This window comes from Lampetra fluviatilis, chromosome 1 (assembly GCF_964198595.1).
Source record: "Lampetra fluviatilis chromosome 1, kcLamFluv1.1, whole genome shotgun sequence".
Taxonomy (NCBI): Eukaryota; Metazoa; Chordata; class Hyperoartia; order Petromyzontiformes; family Petromyzontidae; genus Lampetra; species Lampetra fluviatilis.
In genome coordinates, this window is record NC_136275.1 from 9,762,727 (window position 1) to 9,782,848 (window position 20,122).

The following is a 20,122-nucleotide window of genomic DNA, read 5'->3' on the forward strand; positions in this document are numbered from 1 at the left end:
ATGCCTGAGGCAACCGGGACAGAGCATCCGCGTTAACGTGACGCGTACCCTTCCTGTGCTGGACTGTAAATGAGTATCCCTGCAGGACCTCAAGCCAGCGGGCCATTTGGCCCGAGGGTTGATCAATCCGCAAGGAGTACTGCAATGCCGCGTGGTTGGTGCGAACCAAAAACTGTCGCCCGCACAAGTATGGTCGATACAACTGCACAAAATGAACAATCGCCAATAATTCCCTGCGCGTTACGCAATACCTTTGTTCCACCGGGGACAGTACCTGGCTGCCATACGCGACGACCCTTTCAACACCGTTAATCGTTTGCGACAACACAGCTCCGATGCCCGTGTCACTGGCATCCGTGTCCAACGTAAACATTTCCGCAATATTTGGATACCCGAGTGGCGGTGCGTCCACCAACGCGTCCCGGAGCGTTTCAAATGAACGCTGCTCCTCATCACCCCATAGAAACTTTTTACCCTTAGCAATCAGCGTGTGCAGTGGCCTCGCAATCGTATCAAAATTCTTAACAAATCTCCGATAATATGACGCAAAGCCCACGAAGCTGCGTACTTCCGACACCGTTTTAGGCACTGGCCACGCACGAACACAACTAGTTTTCTCCGGATCCGTTGCGACCCCCGCTTTGCTGACCACATGGCCAAGATATTTAACGGAAGTTCGTAACAGATGACACTTTTGGGGTTTAAACTTCAAATTGGCACCTCTTACCCTGCCAAACACAGCTCGCAGACGCTGCAAATGTCCCTCGAAATCCTTACTGAACATAATGACGTCGTCCAGGTAAATCAAACACGACTCCCACTGCAATCCCGTCAACACCAGCTCCATCAGTCGTTGAAAAGTGGCTGGTGCGGAGTGCAGCCCCATCGGCAATACATTAAAGTGAAACAATCCTTGCGGCGTGCGAAAAGCCGTCTTCGGTTTAGATGCCTCGTCCAAGGGCAATTGCCAAAAGCCCGATAAGAGGTCTAATGTGGAAAAAAATTTAGCGCTGGACAACGCGTCCAATGAGTCGTCAATGCGCGGAAGCGGATAAGCATCCGCCACCGAAACTTTATTCAATTTCCGGTAATCTACACAAAATCGCAGAGAGCCGTCCCTCTTTTTTACCAACACGATCTGGGCTCCTCATGGGCTGGACGAAGGGGATACGATATCCTGTTGCAACATCTCGTCAACCGTCCTCCGAATGCAATCCTTCTCCAGCGGGCTCACCCAGTGAGGATTCAATCGAACAGGGGCCGCATCTCTAGTGTCAATGTGATGTCGCAACAAGGTCGTACGACCGACATCAAACTTCACTGAGCTAAACACATCCCTAAATTTCCAAAGCAACTCCTCTTAACCGCGTCCGCTGCTCGGGTGTCAAATCGTCGTTACCTTCATACAATTCACGAAACCAGCTCGGTTCCTCCTCCGGTCGCGGCAGCGTGTTACCCCCCCCCCCCCCCCCCCGCTGCCAAACACACATGGCTTTCCGAACCTCGTTCAACTGACGCGTGTGCCAGCGTGGTCCCTTCCTGAATAACGACCGGCTCGTGCCCCGTGTTTACAATCTGAATAAACGGTTCGGCCACGCTGGCACCATCGTAAAAGCCCCTACCAAAGAGGGCATTCGTGACACGCCATTTGAAGGTGACAATAATATACCCTCCTCCAAATTACCTACTGACAGCCCCTTTTTCAATTTCAACGGGACAAGCATCTGCGTCGCAGGCGGAACGCGCATCATGCGGCTAACCACCGCCTGGACCACAGCGTTGACACGAGCAAATTTAGACGGAGTACCCAAAAATTTTATGCACTTCCCTGACGGCAATTCCAACTGTCCCCTTTCAATCGAAATCTTAATCGGCATCTTTTGCAAATAATCCGTGCCAAATAAACACGGCACAGCCAGAACAGACGAAACTAAAATGTACCCCATTACACACACCTCCCCGACCTGTATCGTTGCTAGTATACGACCCATAATTCCCAAACTACCCCCATTTGCCGCTATACACGGGCCCTCCACCGGTTCCAAAACATGGGCTGAAGCAGGGAGCAATAGGAAGGTGTGCAAAAAAATAAGCATCGCGGATGCTCCCGTGTCAACAATAACCCGAATTTGAATTCCTTGAACAAACGCCATCACATCCGACGAACTCGGCGCAGCTCCCAAAACACGATGAGCCAACGCACCCCATACCGCATTACCTTGAGCATCATACGAAGGGGGATCAACATTATGTATCGACGCGGATGGGTGAGGTGTAGGATACGGCCGTGTATTGCATGTGTTGCGACTCGCCTGGCAATCCTGCGCTGGGTAGAATCCCCGATTGTAGGGTCCCGATGAACGTGGGAAGACGCGTCTCCGTCTCCAACAGTCCCGCGCGAAGTTTCCTCGCCGCCCGCACTCGTAGCAGCGTGATGGACCACCATGTCCGCCCGCATCCGAGCGGCGGTGTGGGCTCAACGGTGGTCATGTGGCCGCTGCCGTCAGCGGCGTCAGCTCTCCCTCCGGTAGACCACCGTCTGATCCAACGCCCACCACCAGGGGCCGAGATGGCCCCGCCGATGGCTCGTCGAGAAGATTCAGGTTGACCTGGATGTTCCTGGCAGGCTGCAAGGATGACCCGTCGTCGTCGTTGTCGCTGGGAAGTGAGAGGACGACTTGTAGCTCCTTCGCCATCTGCAACAGCTTCTCCTGGGCCAAAGAATCAAGGGCCGCTTCGTCCATTGCCGGGTAAGCCGCTTGGCCAAGAGTCAACAGCGCACTGCGATACGCGAGGGGAGATTCTCCTTCCGCCCGTCGCCTCAATTGAAACTTGCGCTTGGCGACCGTAAATCTACTGCATCGCCGCAAATATCTCTGGCAAGGACAAGCGAACCCCTCGAGGGAGACCATAGAATGTCGCCAACGCGTCATCGTCCAAAGCCGTTGGCAGCGCCCGTAGCGCTTGAGCCTCCGTCCACCCGAGCGACTCATACGCTGCCCGAAATCGTCGTGTAAATGCCGTCCAGTCGCCGACTGGGACCTCGAAGCGTTCCACGTGCAGCCGACGTGGCGTGCTCGAGGTCAGCGACTCTGGTTCCTCCTCCTCGTCCAGAGGCGCACCTGGCGCCTCGGGAGATCCAGCCGCGCCATCAGCCACCGCAGATGTAACGAGGTCGTGCGGCTGTGGATCCAATCCCGTCGGCGCTTCCCACATCGACCGCAGAACTCGATCAAATTCTTGCGTGAGCACCGCCATCCTGGCCTCCCACGCCGCCATCGCAGCTCTCCACACGTGTGGCGGGCTCGGTTCCTCCTCGTCGTGCGTGTCGACCTCGTCGTGCGGCGGTGCTTGCTCCGTCACGTCCTCCGGCGATGCGGGGGCCTCCGCTCCTGATGGAGGTATCACGTCCGCATCGCTGCTCTCCGCCGACGAGGCTGCCGGTAAGTTCTTTTTCTTCATGACTTTCTTGGACATCTCGGTGCAGGTCCGTTATCACTTCTGACACCAGTTGTAGGACTCGTACAAGGGTTGTCTTTCTCTCTCTTTATTTTCCTCTTAGAGTCCACCTTCGCCGCGCCACCGCTCCGCGTCTTGGCGCGGCCTCGCTCCGCTCCGCGTCTCGGCGCGGCCTCGCTCCGCTCCGCGTCTCTCTGCTGCGCCACCGCTCCGCATCTCTCCGTGCCCTCACTCTGCTCCGCGTCGCTCCGCGCCTCTCTACCTCACTATCGCTATGCTTGTCGTCTCTACGGTTTCTCCTACTCTGCATCCTTCCGATGCATGGCTACCCTGTCTGCTCACTGCGTTCTCGCTACCACTGTCTCTCCACGCTTTACTCTACTGACACTGTCTCTCTATGCTTTACTCTACTAACACTGTCTCTCTGCGCTTTACTCTACTAACACTGTCTCTCTACGCTTTACTCTACTATCACTTGCTCTGCGACTCCCTGGGCACCGTTGCTGCAGCTCCATCCACGACGCCAACTCGTACAGGACTCCCTTCTCTCCATTGCGCTCTGGCTTACATCCCCACACCAATTCATCTCCCTAATTATCTCTACCTATCTCGGCCTCGCTGTGCGCTGCATTGCACCGCTAGTCGAGTAGATAACCTTGCGTTCAATAAACCCTCGGAGCCAGGATGAACGTCCAACTCCAATCGTCATTTATTGATTGTAACAAGGTAAAACTGGTGAGAAAACACAGATACAGCATCTGTTATAATCCGGAAACACCAACACAATGAACACCACAGCATCAGAACATTGTCTTATATAACAATAGATCCTGGATGGACCAGGCCCCTACATTACCACTGAACAACTAGACAAAAGCACAAGCCGGTGCGTTGCATACAGGCACATCGTGTATTTATCCCACTGCACCCCTAAAGTACAGCATTACACATAACACTAAACTGTGGATGAGATACTTCGTCATCTTTACTCTCAGGATCGCAACATAGCCACCTGGGCACAAGTCTGACTCGACCTACTAAATCACAAGTAACATCCACAATAAGGAAAGTCACAGGCTTCGTTACTAACTAGGCCTCGTATTTACTACAACAACTTAACGGCACCATAAAGGCATTTACATCACTATAACGGTCATTCCAACATTACATCAGCATTGCCAATAATATAGGAATATATACAAACTTACAGACAATGCTTCTTAAGCTCCCACAATGGACAAGTGCGGCTGTGGTCTCACTGAGATGCGATGCGTGCCGCCATCTTGAATTATCAGTAAGATGGCAGAAGCCAGCGTGGTTCACTGAAAATCTAAAATCGTCACTTCCTGGTCACATGACCAAAATTTGCATAAAAAAACAGGAACTTCCTGTGAACGTACGCTCCACATCTGCCGTGAGGAAAGACACTACCCCCCGCTTATCGCTCGCCCCCTGGCCCCCCGTGTCACGTGGCCTTGTTTCCGCCGCCGGAGCGACGCCAGCTAATGCCCAATTACCTTTCCAGCCAATCACTGGCCTGTGTCCTCCCGGCTACCCTGACACCTGTTTCAACCCTTAACGACCCACTTCGCCTAAAGTCACAACAACAATCATTACCTCACATCACCCCATTGTACTGTGCTTGCTCGCATAGCAACAGAGGCGGGGGATGCGTGGCGCGCTATCTCAAGCCCTACAAATATAACCGATGACGGCGGAGGAACCTGCCACGGCTGCCACCACGCGACTTGCGAGCGCATCCCATTGCCGCACGCCCTTCAGCCACCCGGCGACCGACCGCGAACACTGTTCTTCAAATAAAAAATGGATAGAGATGACAATGCGATCTGGTACTCGATGCTTAATAGATGGGTGAGGTTCGGGGAGTGGCCGAGTGGATGATGTGTCGCGACTCGCCTATAGCCCCGCGGAAGAGGTCGATGTGGAGGCGGTGGACGACGGAGCCATAACGGCGGCACCGAAGTCGTTACGGCAGCCCCTGGAGATGTGGCCAGGCTTGCCATACCGAAAGCACATGGTGGGTGGCGGCCCTCACGAGATAGGAGCCCTAGCTCGCCACTGCTCTCCTGGCCGACGTCCTCCAGCACCCCTCCCGCTCTGGTCGCGTGCGATGAAGGCGCAAGCCTGCTTGCCATCCTGTTGTGTGACGACCTCCGGTGGCTTCAGATTTCCTGCACATGCCGACACACCAGGCCACTGGCGCAGGCCTTGGTGGGCCTGAATGCCCTGAGCCACCTTGAGAGAGGACAGGTCGGCCTCCTCCGCGATGAAAAGGATGACGCCCAGCTCCCATGCCAGTGAAAGAAGTCACTCCAGCGCCAGGGAGTCGAGCGCTGCTATGTCCATGTTGGGATAGGTTGACTGCCCGAGCGCTAACAACATGCTGCGAAAGGCGAGAGGCGTCTCGGCCTTCCCTCGCCATTGCAACAATATTCTCCGGTGTGCGCTAGATTGCGGATCAAATATCGCAACCATCTGAGTGCACGCCTGAGGATGCATCGCCCGATCCGCAGCTGGGATGGAGTTCAAAGCGGCCAAGGAGTCATCGTCCAATGCCGTCGGTAGGGCCTTGAGCGCCTCTTCCTTTGGCCATCCAACCGAAGCATGAGCCGCCTCAAAACGGCGTTGAAAAGCTGTCCAATCTCCCCCGGCCGCGGTGAATGGGAACTGGAGGTAGGCGGCGAAATGAACAAATATTCGTGCTGTAGTCCGGCGCGAGTGCTCCAAACCTTGCGATCGTCGGTGGCTGGGCAGCAAAAAATAATGGCAGCCGATTGCTGCATCGCATTTGAAGAGAAGATGGCGCCCATTTGCTGCGTCATGTCTGGGCAAAAAATGGCACCCGACTTCTGCGTCGCGTTAGAAGACATTGCGGGGAGACTCGGCGACGGCCACGTGCGGCTGGACCCCCGCCGTGGATATCCGCACGACCAGGCCCGCAGCGGACTCCAGCAGCTGGCCGAGTTGGCTGGTGACGGTCCGCCAGTTCTCCGGCGATGATGGCCGGTTGGGACCAGCAGCCTCCTCCTCCTGCACTGGCTGCCATAGCTACGCGGGGCGCATCTCCAGGGCCCAGGACTCCGGGGGCATCGTGGGGACCACTTCTAAGCTGTCCTCGTCATCCGACTGCACTACGGGTAGGTTATTGCGCTTCGCAGCTGACTTCGACATCACGATGGCGAAGGTTGCAGACCATTTCCGATACCACATGTTGTGCAGTACAACCACGCGGAGACGGGGAATAGTATAAGGGCTGTTGCAGTTTATTAACGCAGACTCTCACTTGGCATCCTACACTCACACCAGTGTAGGTGCACTCTATCTCGGTCCTTCACACGGACGCTGAATAACTATTTGAGTCCTTCCCCGGCTATCCCCTTGGCTCTCTCACTCGTATGCCCAGGCGGGGAATCAGCCAACACCGCCCCGCGACGAGGAGAGAGACCCTTACTCCAGCCGTTCCTTCCCCATTCCCCAACGACGCCCACGCCTCCATCACGGGGTCCCCCTTAAGAACCCTTTGGGCGGCTACTCCCCCCAGCTATGCCCCGCCCACTTTCCCCTGCATAACTCTCAACCCGCTCGCACCTCAATCCGCTTGCCCCCTCATTGGTTACTCACAACACTCCTCTACACAACGTACAACAACGCATGCATAATGTACAAGTTCGCTAAACAAATGAATATATCTTTGGGTAGGACATAACTGGAATTAGAATTGGTAAAAGACGCTGCTGCATAATAATAATTTAAAAGAAACGATTTTGGAATTACTTTCATCATTGCGAGTAGAATCGACTGGTTTGTTCCACTCGCGACGACTCGTTTCTTCGCCCATCGTGCCTGGGGCGTCATTTGCTGCTCGTTTACGACAAAGCTGATTTCACGGAGAAAAAACACATGCAAATCACCAGGTGTCCCGACTCATCGACACCTCCATAACTAGCACCACCGCATGTTGTGCAGTTGTGCTGAGTGAGGCATGCTAATAATAAACGTGGGATATTCATTCCAGCACTGGTCACCGACACGGGAAGTTGAATAAAATAGTCATGTTTCTTAAATCTCCCCTGCCTATATCAAGACAATAGTATAAATGTGTACATCACAGTCGATTGGCAGGTTGCGTGTGTGGGTATTTTGACCTCATCCAAGATTTCTGGCCAGTATGGAAGGGGATGCTAGATATGGTCGAGTGGGGCTTTCTAGTGTGCCCTCGAGTATAGGCCCCTCCACCTGCAGTGGGGTGAGCAAGCAATTGCAGGGCTGCATCTCTTACATTTTACGAGTGATCGCTCCGTTTACAACGAACACTCCTTGGAAGTGCCTCATTGCGTAGTTATTACACACTCTGAAAGAACGGTCATTAATTAATTTTGCCATTTCACTTTCTGTATGCCACGTGTAGAGCATTAGCTCAACAAACTACACGTATTTTTGTGCAATAATTCATCAATATTAAATGGACAGTGTGTTCATTCATTATTAACGCTTGCACTGTTTTGTAACCAAACTTGGGTGTGCAGCTTCATAGCACAGTGTGCTGACCACTGCTCGCCAACTTCACCCATATATTTATAATTACTATAATACAAAGACAGATGCATGTCTGCAGAATAAATTCAGTATATTATATGGTGTACCTTCTAAATGTGATGGAATATTCAACAAAGTCCAAAAAGGCATGTGTAAAGATAAATAATTGCATGATGTTTTGCAGGTGGCAATGGAAAAAAACAAAGGGCGCTTGAATGTTGTAACTTGATTAGCAATTAATTTCAGATGATGTCCCCATCTGCTGGATGTACAATATCTGGTGGCATGCGCTGCAGAGTGAATAATGGCCATTGTGCTGGGGGCGGCCAAGGTGGACTGCTCAGGCTCTCCTCGTTCAGACGAGAGAGACGACACTGCTATGCACGACTGCACATTCCATCTTGGAATATTTGCATGAAACTCCAATAATACAGAGATTAAAATATAACAATATTTTTACTCATATATTGGCACGAAACTTTACCCTTGATTGCATTGTTGAGTATTTATAAAACGCATTTTATTTGCCTTTTCAGACTTTCTATTTGACTATTATTGTCTTTTTGTGTCCCCGAAATTATTTGAAAACGCCACCTTCCACGGTCTCTGTTACACAAGCGATGTGCATCTCAATGCACTTTCACCTCGCTGAATAATGTTCTAAATACTTGCTGCACTGTATTTAAAACTTCACTTATCCGGCCCAAAACCGGCTGACCTTAAAATAAAAGAACCTGTCCTCTAACAGCCAAAAATCAATTTATTTTATTTTTCAAAGGTGGGGTTTTTTTTTAAAGGTCTAGGATCTGTCGAAAACAATTTTGTCACTCGCTGGCGGCGGGGGATCAAGAATCATGATGGGTGAACTTCAAAGCCGAGTATGGTCTCCGTGGGTGCCACTGTGGGCTGTCGAGCTGCGTCACCAACACCGCGATCTGTTACGGCAACATCCTGTCCTGGGCCTCCCTCGCCATTAGCGCTTTCCTCTCAAGCACAGCAGCCCTTCCGCATCGACGCCCTGGAAATAGAGAGACAGAGATGGGAAACAGCATAATGATACATTACAGGGATGGGATTATACTATTGCTTTCTGATCTGCTGTGTTAGATGCATGGTGGCAGGGCGCATGGACTTCAATGCTGCGTCATGTCAATTATTGCTGCCTCCTCATGGACGCCCGGGCAATTCAATGTCTTAGGGGCCGTCCATAAATGACGTGACGCTATTTTGGACGATTTTTGACTCCCCCCCCCCTTCGTCACACGGCGTCACAAAAAGTCAGACCCCCCCTCAAAAAAGATAAAAACATGCATTAAATCGCTTTAAACTATTGTCATTTTAGTGCGTATTTAACGTGCCGCTGCACTCTGATGTTGTAGGAGAAAACATTTATAAAAAAGTATATTTAATTAAGTAGAACGTGTTGTCTATATTTATTTAAAGTTGTGCATTTTGATGTGACGTCACATTTCTCAAACCCCCCCTGCCCCTCGTCACACATCGTCACAAACGTCTGACCCCCCCCCCAGGTGCGTGACGTCATTTATGGACGGCCCCTTATGTGTGCTAATGTATTCTCAGTGTATGGCCATTGCCGCTTGGGTAGATGTAGTGAATTAATATTGAGAGAATTCACACTGATTTTACACTCAATTATGTTACTATATGCATTGAAAAAGGTCCGGAATTATAAAGATGTTGCATTGCAGAGTTGTGGATGTCGTGGTGACTTGAAGAGACCTTTATCCAGCAGTGGATCAACCATGCCTCGTAACGTGGTAAGAGTTAAACGACAGAAAACACACATTAATCAATATGGTCTCATCGACATTATAAGTAAATCTGCTCTCAACAGAGGTCCCCATTCATGTCAAACAGCGTTCCCATAAAGCAAAGCACGCTTTTGAAATCACACGCATGAAACTCAAAGCGGCATACCCAACAGTAACGGGGCGATTGAATGCGAGGTAAGTGGCCCTCACAATCACCGCTACGACACTTCTTGGCGAGTAATGCCCCTCGTGGTAATAATTACCGCCGATGCGTCCCAAGGCGAATAGCAATTACGAATGCCTGCGATGCCAGAACCGAGCAGCACATTTCACGCTGCACGCAAGTGCAGCCACCTGCTGGTTGAGCGAATGACAAGCCCAGCAAGCAGCTCACCTCGTGTTTATTACACCATTCATCAGAAGCAATGGTGAAAAGCCACCGCGGGCTCATGACCTGCCACGTCAGGGAAAACATCGAAATTCCAGGCTGCACATCAAGTTAGAACAGAGCCCTCTTTTTTTCTGGACGTCCGCATTGTTCCACGCTGGCGAACAGAGTTGAATAACGTGGACTTCTCATTCGAGACCCACACATCGCAACGCATGGCTTCCACATCCCTCGAAGACACGTATATGTAACCATGAATCGCATGAGAACATCAACAAGCCGATGTGCACATCTTCTTCATGACTGGAAAATTAAATGCAAGCTACAGTGCGACTATGGGCATGCAACCCACACTATGGATCATATAGACCAACTACTGTTGTCTGCGCTCATTGAAAGGAGGAATAGCAAAACTTAATCAACTCTCTCCTGAGGCACTAAGAATAACCGCTTGGGTTAGTGCTGCCCTCTTGTGTGAAACCGCACATTCGGCACCTTTGCTATCAGTCCATAACACAGCACACCCGAATTCAATGCCATTGTTTTACAATTGCCTTTTTTTACTGCAGAGAGCCCACCTACAGTGCATTGGGCCAAACCAGTTGCAGAGAAAAGCAGTCTACATTTTCGAGACGTGACACTGCACATTTAATGTTAAACTACCGATCTAACAATATTAACAATTGCCCGCGTCACGCTCGCAGTCGTGGCCACACGTGCAGCGGTGGAGTGGAAGAACTGGAAGGTTTTGTGCGAGTTGCTGAGTGGCTGAGTGATTGGCCTCCCCACGGCTTCCCGTGTGCTGGGTTGGGGTGGCCCTCGCCCGAGTCTCTCGCATTGCAGCTCGCCGACTCGGAGACGGAGGTAACCGCAAAATCCTCTGTTCCCCATCTGCATTCGTGCCCTATAAGCTCGCGAGTTGCGCCGTATAGGTGGTGGCGGCGGTGATGTTGTCGTCTAACCGCTCGCACCGTTGTAAAGCTGGCACGTATGGGGGCAGGCAGTGCGCTTTTATGCGATGGGGCTCTTTGGCTCTGAACGAGGCCGCTGAAATGCGCTGCCCTGGCCGAGGGGTTATTATGGTTCGAGTTAATCCACTGCTGGATGAAGGCCTCTCCATGCCATGTCGGGCGTAGGAGGGGGGGTTAACCATACTTCGTAATCCATAAGAGGTTTTTTTTGTTGGATCGCGTAAATATAAATGTGTTGTTAAACGCGCCACCGCCCGACGCAGCCAATTCGTAAGGTTTGTCAGCACATCGGTGTGTTGGAGAGCAAAACCCACAACATGTACAATGCGTATTCTTGGGTCTTTCGGTAAAGTCGCGTCGATAGGTTCAAAGAAAATAACAAAATAACAATTGGAGTTCGACGTTTCGCCGGTAATTACAACGCGCGTCGTCGGGCGGACAGGCCGGCGCTTGATCACTCGGTCAGCGAGCACTGGCCAAGAGAAGCCTCGGAGCAATGATAGAATGGAACCCCGATTCAAATCGTGTAAGAACACTGTTGTCGGCCAGGGCAATCGACTTCGGCTGCCAGGGTTTGATCGTGCCGCAGTATGCTTCACTATTGCACTTGCAACTCCACACTCCGTGCGTGTGCGTGCGGCTTTAATGCTGTACGAGCGTTTCTGCCATTCGTGGTGTTCACGATAACAAGCGGTCTCCTAAATTGCTGTTCCAGAAATGCTGTGCGTTGCGAAATTTATCCAGTTAAAGAAGGGGGGGGTACCGTTCGAGATTTACAATGGATGGGAGTTTAGGGGTTTGTTCAAAGGGGAGGGAATCCTTCCGCAATGATGTCAAACGCTGCTGCTGCTGCAGTGAGTCGCCGTGTGGCATCCCAGCAAAGTGCGGAATGGGTCTTGCAGCAAGCGGCAGCAAGCAGGGTGCTTCGTGCAAAGAGCCCCTTGCGGCAGACCGACGAATGGGTTCACGTGTTATGCACACGGGGACAATGATGATTAAACGCCCACGATGTACACGGCACATCCGAAGGAAACATCTGAAGCGAATACTTTGGACGCATTGACATCTGTAAACGACTGAAATATGTGCCACGACTGGAGACGGCGGTGCTAAATATATCGGATGAAATAGAGTACAGTACAGTACTCAATTCGACAAATTTGTCAGACGGGGCCCTCTTGAAAACGAGTCTGAATATTGAATGGTGAATTTAACACGTAGCAATATCATCCATAATAGAGGTTTTTGGGTTAGATCGCGTAAATATATAAATGTGTCGTTAAAACCCGCCACCACCAACACAGCCAACTAGTAAGGGTTGTCACGTAAACAGAACATGTCAATTCGTCACTAGTACAGCACACCGGTGTGTTGGAGAGCCAAGCCACAACATTTACAATCTGAGTACGACGTTTCACCAGTAATTACAACTAGCTTCATCAGGCGACAGCCATATTTGTGGAGAAGTGTTTCATTCCTTATACAGAGGCATAGGGTGGTCAACACATCTACGCCTCTATATAAGGAACGAAACAACACATCTACACCTCTATATAAGGAACGAAACACTTCACAAATATGGCTGTCGCCTGATGAAGCTAGTTGTAATTACTGGCGAAACGTCGTACTCAGATTGTAAATGTTGTGGTTTGGCTCTCCAACACATCGGTGTGCTGTACTAGTGACGAATTGGCCACGTTCTGTTTACGTGACAAATCTTACTAGTTGGCTGTCGGGTGGTTGCGGGTTTTAACGACACATTTATATATTTACGCTATCTAACCCAAAAACCTATTATGGATTCAATGGTTAACTTTCCTGTGTAAAGTAAAACTGATTCTTGTTTCTATATTTGTTACTCTATGTTATGTTTTATTTACTGTATAATATATTTTATAAGCGTTACATGCAAATCTACAATAAAAATGCTTTCCTTTTTCTTGAACCGTAACACATCTAGATTTGAAGCTTTCGTGACTGCAAGGATTCCTATTCTTAGGGTTTTTCGGTAAAGTCACGTAGGTAAAAAATGTAATTTAATAAAAGTAAAATAAAATATTTTTTTTTTATTATTATTTTACTTTTATTAATTTAAATGTTTTACCTATTTTATTTTTTATTTAACTTTTATGCATTTTTATTTTTTACCTACGTGACTTTACCGAAAAAACCTAAGAATACGTAACACATCTCACAACACACCGCATGGGCAAGTACAGACTTACGAACGGGTCTCAGGAACGAATTGTGTCCGTAAGTCGATGACTGTCCGTGCATGCATTAGGCAAAGGAGCAGGGGTGTTCAGCAGAGGTCGCAACCGGGTACCCGATACCCCTACCCTACCCGATACCCGGCTACCCGTACCCGGCCGGGTACGGGTACCCGTTTGCGACCCTGGTGCGGCCGGGTACGGGTACGGGTAGACCGTGAGTCACTGGTGATTAACTGTTTGTCACTCATTTCCCAACGTCTTGTCTCTTCTCACAATTCAAGTTCCTAGAATCAACCCACCCGCGCCTGCAATATGCATGCATGGCTTCATCCCAGAGGTCGCAATCAGGTACCCGATACCCGTACCCGGCTGGGTACGGGTAGGGTACGGGTACGGCCGGGTACGGGTTCCCGTTTGCGACCCTGGTGCGGCCGGGTACGGGTAAGGAATCAAAACCCGTTTGCGACCTCTGGTGTTCAGATATGTCGATTATGGATTAATTTTGTGGTATAATTATTCTCGCTTTTGTGGTGTACTTGTGTGCACCAGAGAGCCATGAAGGTGGCGGTGGCAGGCTGCTGCCACGGGCAGCTCGACAAGGTGTTCGCCACGCTGGAGCACATGGAGCGCGTGGAGGGCGTGCACGTTGACCTGCTGCTCTGCTGTGGAGATTTCCAAGCGGCACGCGACGAGACCGACCTGCAGTGCATGGCCGTGCCAGCCAAGTACCGGCACATGCACAGCTTTCACAAGTAACTGTCAGAAGATGGCACGGGGGCCAGGAGGTTGCAGACCCATCTGCATCATTTGTTTTGTATTTTCTGCCCCTAAAAAGCATGTGTTTTTCTGGGGCTCCTAGATTACTTCAACACGTACTGAGATGTGCCCTCTTCTTCCCTAGGTACTATTCTGGTGCACAAAAGGCCCCGGTGTTGACCATCTTCATTGGTGGTAACCATGAGGCCTCGAACCATTTACAAGAAATTCCATATGGTGGTTGGGTGGCACCAAACATTTACTACCTGGGTAAGAAACGACTTCTGTTTTGTCTTGAAATGTTTTATTAACATTTGTGTATGCATATTGGGAAGCGTATCGGTGTTATATGGAAGGCATTTTAACTCTGGTATTGGATAAGTTTATAGTGTGTCCAGTGGTATGAGTTCAAGCTACTGTGGTGTGTTTTTTCTCCAGGATATGCTGGAATTGTTAAGTATGGCAGCCTGAGGATAGGGGGCCTCTCAGGAATTTACAATGTCCACAACTATTGCAAAGGTAATTATTGCTGTAATCTGTTATCACATTCAATAATTGGTTTTAAAATAATACTAATAATGAGCTGTTATAGATAGTCCCATACGCTGATTGTTGAATAACTCTAACCCTAACCCAGGTCATTATGAGTTCCCGCCATACAACAATGATACAGTCAGAAGTGTCTACCATGTGAGAAGTTGTGATGTTATGAAACTGAAGCAGGTGAGGAAAACACATTCTCGTCTACATTTTTCAGCAGAGGGGCAAGCTTGAAGTTTGTTTAAAATTTCTTGCAGTAGTTTAGCAACTTATCTCAACCAAGAAAACTAAGAAAGCTATAAGTATCTGAACTGAGCCAATGTGAGTTTTACGCACCAGGTATATGGTCAGCTGTAATATTTACTCGATTGAACCTTTTGTTGCAGATAAAAAAACATTTGTACTAAATATATGTGATTCGTAAAGAGGCATATTTTAAAGCAGCGGTCCCCAACCTTTTTGGCACCAGGGACCGGTTTCGTGGAAGACATTTTTTCACGGACCGGTGGGGCTGGTTCCTCATTGGGTCTTTCCCCCTTTTCAAAGAAGCTCTCCAGCGACGTTTGTTTTCTACTCATTTTGGCTAGGGGTTAGAGCTCGTGGGCTTACCACAACTGTAACTGAGACAAGTGTGCAGTGCGGGAAAGAGGCGCGGACAGAAGTGGTGAATAAAATAATGGGCGGGCCACGCGTGGATTCACCGTTCACCTCCTGCTGTGCGGCCCGGTTCCTAACGGGCCATGGACCGGTACCGGTCCGCGGCCCGGGGGTTGGGGACCCCTGTTTCAAAGAATATAAATGAATTTATTAAATTACATACATTTCAAAAAAATAAACCCATGGCCGGTTAATCTTGGCCTTCTAGATTCAGCAGCCATTGGACGTGTTTCTCTCTCACGACTGGCCCCGTGGGATCTATAACTATGGGCAGCGCGAGGAGCTCCTGCGGCGCAAGCGCTTCCTACGGAATGAGGTGGAAGCAAACTCCCTAGGCAGCCCAGCCGGTGCCCAGCTGCTCCACCACCTGCGCCCCACCTTCTGGTTCTCCGCACACCTGCATGTCAAGTTCGCTGCACTTGTGCAGCACAACGTGAGGAAGTGGTCAATGCCTGACATGAAATAAGCTATGCAGTAGAGACCCAATGAACCTACCCGACTACTGGGGCTCATTGTGCAAGCTTCCCAATTTAAAATTGTTATTGCCACTTGTTGAATTATTCTACTGCTCCAATGCCCATCTTATACCTGTGCTTGTGTAGCAGAGGTTTGGTGATGCCGAACCCAAGGTTACAAAATTCCTGGCCTTGGACAAGTGCCTACCTCAGAGAGATTTCCTGCAGGTTGGCAGAGCATGCTGTAACCAAAATACACGCCACGCATGAGACATTCACAGCTTTGCAAACAAAACAATATAAAGTCACAAGCCAATCGGTTTTCATGATAAAGTTCTCTCGGATTGTTGTCTGCAATCAGGTTGTCGAGATGTTACACGACCCAGAGGTTCCTCTGCAGCTGGAGTATGATTCCGAGTGGCTCGCAATACTGAAGACCATGGACCACTTAATCAACGTGTCTCCTGAGATACATGCTCCTTCACTCAAGACAGAGAATCATCTGAGGTGTCTCTTCATTAATGTCACCGTAACTTATTGCCACTTTAGTACACTGCCAAACACTTCAGTGTTCTTATCTTAAGTAGTTTTTTTATTACCATGTGATTTTCACTGTTTGTTAATCCTATGAATTTAATTGTTTTTCTCCAACAGACATAATTATACTTTGACAAAGGAAGCCATTGCCACGGCCCTCAGTTCCCTTGGTCGAGATCTTCGTGTGCCACAGAATTTTGTGAAGACAGTTCCTGACTATGGCCCTCACAAACCCAGAGCACAGGATCCCAAGCACGCTGTGAATCCTCAGACAACTGTGTTCTGTGCCGCACTGGGTATCAGAGATCCCAACGTAGTACTTAACCCGGAACTGAGTACAGTCCTTAAAGACCCCCATAAGGGCATTGTGGGAAAACCAGTGAAGAATATGGAGATGCACGATCAGAAAAGTGAACTTGAAGGTCGTGATGGTAAAGTCTGTGAATGTGTTTGCCTTAAACAACAAAGTGGCGTTCATTGCAGCACTAATGAAGATGCAAATGACATACTCAGAGAATCCCCACCAAGAGCATGACACGGTAAAATGTGGTTGTGGCAGAAATACATTATTAAACAAAGAAGAAATCGATTTTAAAGTAGACTGTGATAATAAAATTTAGGATGGTGATGAAAGCGTGGAGGAAGTCGTTGATGATCTATGTATGTAAAGTGCAGTTCAAAACACACTCCCTGTGAGTCCATAGTATCTGCTGCTTTATTTGAAAATAAGAATGTGGGAACAATAACGATTTTTTGTCCTTTGTTAATAGACATCTGCCTTGATCGAAGAGACTTCTGGAAAATGGCAGAAATGCTGCATAATGCAAGATGTATGAGCAAAGACAGTCATGAGTATCTAACTTAACTCCGTAGATGGGTTGTGAGTTTCCAGAGAGAGCTGTGCAGGATTACAGAAGATATCTTAAGGAAAAAAATACTGCTTGCACAGATATCTGTAACAGCATGGCAATGAATCATGTTTTATAAACGAATTAAAGTAGAACCTGGAAATAGTCGTCTCTCATACAGCATCTAAATATACGGAATTTTTCTATAATGTAATTTATAATTTATGGGACGAATTTCATATACGTTGCGTTAAATTTGCATTTACGGAATTTTTAATTTATTTCTAAATTGTGTTTTTTTTTGGGGGGGGGGGGGGATTTAACAATGGACAGTGTCGTTTGAGCGTGCATTTCATGCTTCAGCGGCCGTCTGGAAAGCTGTTCCAATATTGAGGAAGCCACTGGAGTTAGGCAATTTTAAATCGAGATTGAAAACTAATTTCTTTAAAACTGCTTTTTGTGTTTAGTTTGTTGTCTTTCCTCGCACCTCCGATTCGCACGGTTGGCGATGCATGAAGCGAAAGAAGTTCAGCAGACATGCATACATATGCTGCTCCACGTGGTTTGCGTGGGACGCTTTTCAGCCTGTGCTGATTACATGAGCTCGCCGTGCTGCCCAAGCTCGGTTTGGACAGCACGGCGTACTGTGCACGACTTCACAATTCTTTCAATGTTCTTCAGTTCAAGTAAGTTAAGATGTCGTTTATGGAGGTCATGAAGTGGAAGTGATAGCAGAATTGCAAAAAAAGAGACCTTAGATGTAAGTCCTGTATAGTATTGTTTTTCCACTATTTACCTTGAGTTGTTACTCGTATTTTATAATACTTGATTTTACATTCAACGTGCTGAAAAATGTTTGCTATATTCTGAAGTGTGACTATATCTTGAAGCCTAATTTCTTTCCGTCAAAACGCATCTTCCAAATATATAATGGCAGTCGATGGGGAAACAGCGTTCGATATCCAGAATTTTGAATGCACTAGTGGCCACGGGAGGTAATGACAGGGGAGTCAGTTGTAAGTGCGAAGGGACTGGTGGCTACGGGAATGATCGAGAAGGGAGCGTGGTCAGGTGACGGAAGAGGACGGTGGAGTCTGCCGGTGGGAGCGAGCGTCCAGAGTCGGCTAGAATGATCGAGAAGGGGGGTGTGGCCTCGGTCTATGTGTAATAAAGGACTCGATCCTGGTTCTGTCTCCGTCGTCCTTTATTCGGGTTCTTACACTTTTTCCGCACGGCCCTCGCTCAGAGCTCTCCCCTTGGCAGCTCCATAGCTGCCCTCGCTCCCGTAGCCTCCACACCTCTGCAGCTCTGCTGCAGATCTCCTGTGCAGCCCTCCGGCTGCTCTCACAGCAGCCCCACCGCTGCTCCCCGTTCCTCCGTGCTCGGTCACTGCTGGCTGGCGGTGCCGAGTCTTACCGTGTGTGGCGATCTCGCCACTCTCCAACGTTCGCCCTGCGTGGCCTCTGTGGCGATCTCGCCACTCTCCAACCTCAGCCCTGTGTGGCCTCTGTGGCGATCTCGCCACTCTCTGTCTCTATCCCCAACTCTCTCTTCCACCCCGCTGGCTGGCGCCGTCATGACCCCTCAGCCACGAGGCTGAGGCACGGCGACCACCCAACGTAGTCTCCACTCTTCACTCCCCCGACTGACCCAGATGTCTTCCTGTCTCCCCGCTATACCATCTCCCCCCACGTGACCCTGACTCCTCCCTCTCGGATCGTCATATCCGGCCCGCCCATTTACGCCCGCATTACATATGTAAGGGAGATGCGCAGGAGACTCGGGGCTGTTGCAGTTGGGGTCTCCGCCTGATGTCAGGTGAACGTGTCCTCAATAAAATGCCATCTCAAGAAAAGTGTGTCAAATCTTGACTTAAAGCTTTCGTGACTGCAGGAATTCATATTGTTTGGGTCTTTCGGTAAAGCCAAGTAGATTTTTTTGTTATTTTCTTTGAACCTATCTACGTGACTACCAAAAGACTCAAAGAATACAAGTGTGTCAAGTCATTACACAAGCGTAGCGGGACTGTTTAAAGAGGTTCTTTACCAGTACCTCCGAAACATAGGACTTGCCACGGAGAAGGTCAAGAAGATCAGCTGCGTAGGAATGACACCACCTTCGGGTGGAACACCGTCCTGACTTGGACATATGTCGCCACTCTTTCAACATAACTGGGGGAAAAAATCCTGGAACTCGTTGGCGAACAACAATGTTGGGGACATGTATCTGCACCACAGAGGCCGCAAGTGGTTCCCGGAGATGGCCCAGCAGCACCACTACCGCAGGCGACTGGGGATGGGCAATAAATTCTGGTCCACCAGCGACGTGCACGTCCCAAAAATATAACTCGGAGGTACAACATCGTCACTGTGAATCTTTAAACATTTTGACGACTACCCGGTATAACAATATGACCTCTGTCTACCATGCATCATTTTCTAGCTATGTATACGAGAAAAGAATGAGGGCGGGAAAAACACCATCAGTCTTAAATATGCCAACAGTTTTTGGTTTTTGACTAAGACTTTGAACTTTCAGCAGGGGGCTCAGCTTCCTCCATTCCACTCGACGCTACGGGCCCGGAGAGGTGCACGATGGGAAGATAAGCTGAGAAATAGAGGGACAATGGATCAGAGAATAAACACAAGCGGGATGTGTAACATTGAATGTTTAGGGAAGTAAAGTGGCTTTGTGGAAGGACGCATCTCTCGGAGGGGGGGGGGGGTGATGGCCGATGGAAAAGACCGGTTTGGGAATGGCAGCCAAAGAGGCCGGAACGTGCTTGAGAAGACGAGCACCATTGGGATGGAGCGATGCGATCAGCTCATGTGCAGAGGTGAGATGCATTCTGACGTTTATAAGACCATCAGGGATGACGACGATGTGGGGAGGCCGTCATCCTGCAGTGGATTGAACATGGCAGATGCTTATTAAAATAACGTTAAGTGCAATCATCGGGTATTTTGTGC

The 20,122-nt window shown here is 49.3% G+C and overlaps 1 protein-coding gene across 4 annotated transcripts; it reads left to right on the plus strand.

Annotated features, from left to right (window-relative positions):
* The first annotated feature begins 9,741 nt into the window (after positions 1-9,741).
* LOC144931625 (lariat debranching enzyme-like) lies at positions 9,742-18,338 on the plus strand. 4 transcript variants are annotated; one of them, XM_078855725.1, is made up of 9 exons: positions 9,742-9,794; positions 13,910-14,112; positions 14,262-14,386; positions 14,555-14,635; positions 14,754-14,839; positions 15,522-15,746; positions 15,916-15,996; positions 16,130-16,275; positions 16,423-18,338. In XM_078855725.1, exons 1-9 carry the CDS (start codon positions 9,780-9,782, stop codon positions 16,838-16,840), a joined length of 1,380 nt encoding a protein of 459 aa, XP_078711851.1. In that variant the 5' UTR covers positions 9,742-9,779; the 3' UTR covers positions 16,841-18,338. The 4 variants fall into 4 exon arrangements, with proteins under 4 accessions (XP_078711851.1, XP_078711858.1, XP_078711841.1 ...); XM_078855715.1 differs by lacking the exon at positions 9,742-9,794 and adding an exon at positions 10,827-11,040; XM_078855732.1 differs by lacking the exons at positions 9,742-9,794; positions 15,522-15,746 and adding an exon at positions 10,824-11,040.
* The last annotated feature ends 1,784 nt before the right edge of the window (positions 18,339-20,122 follow it).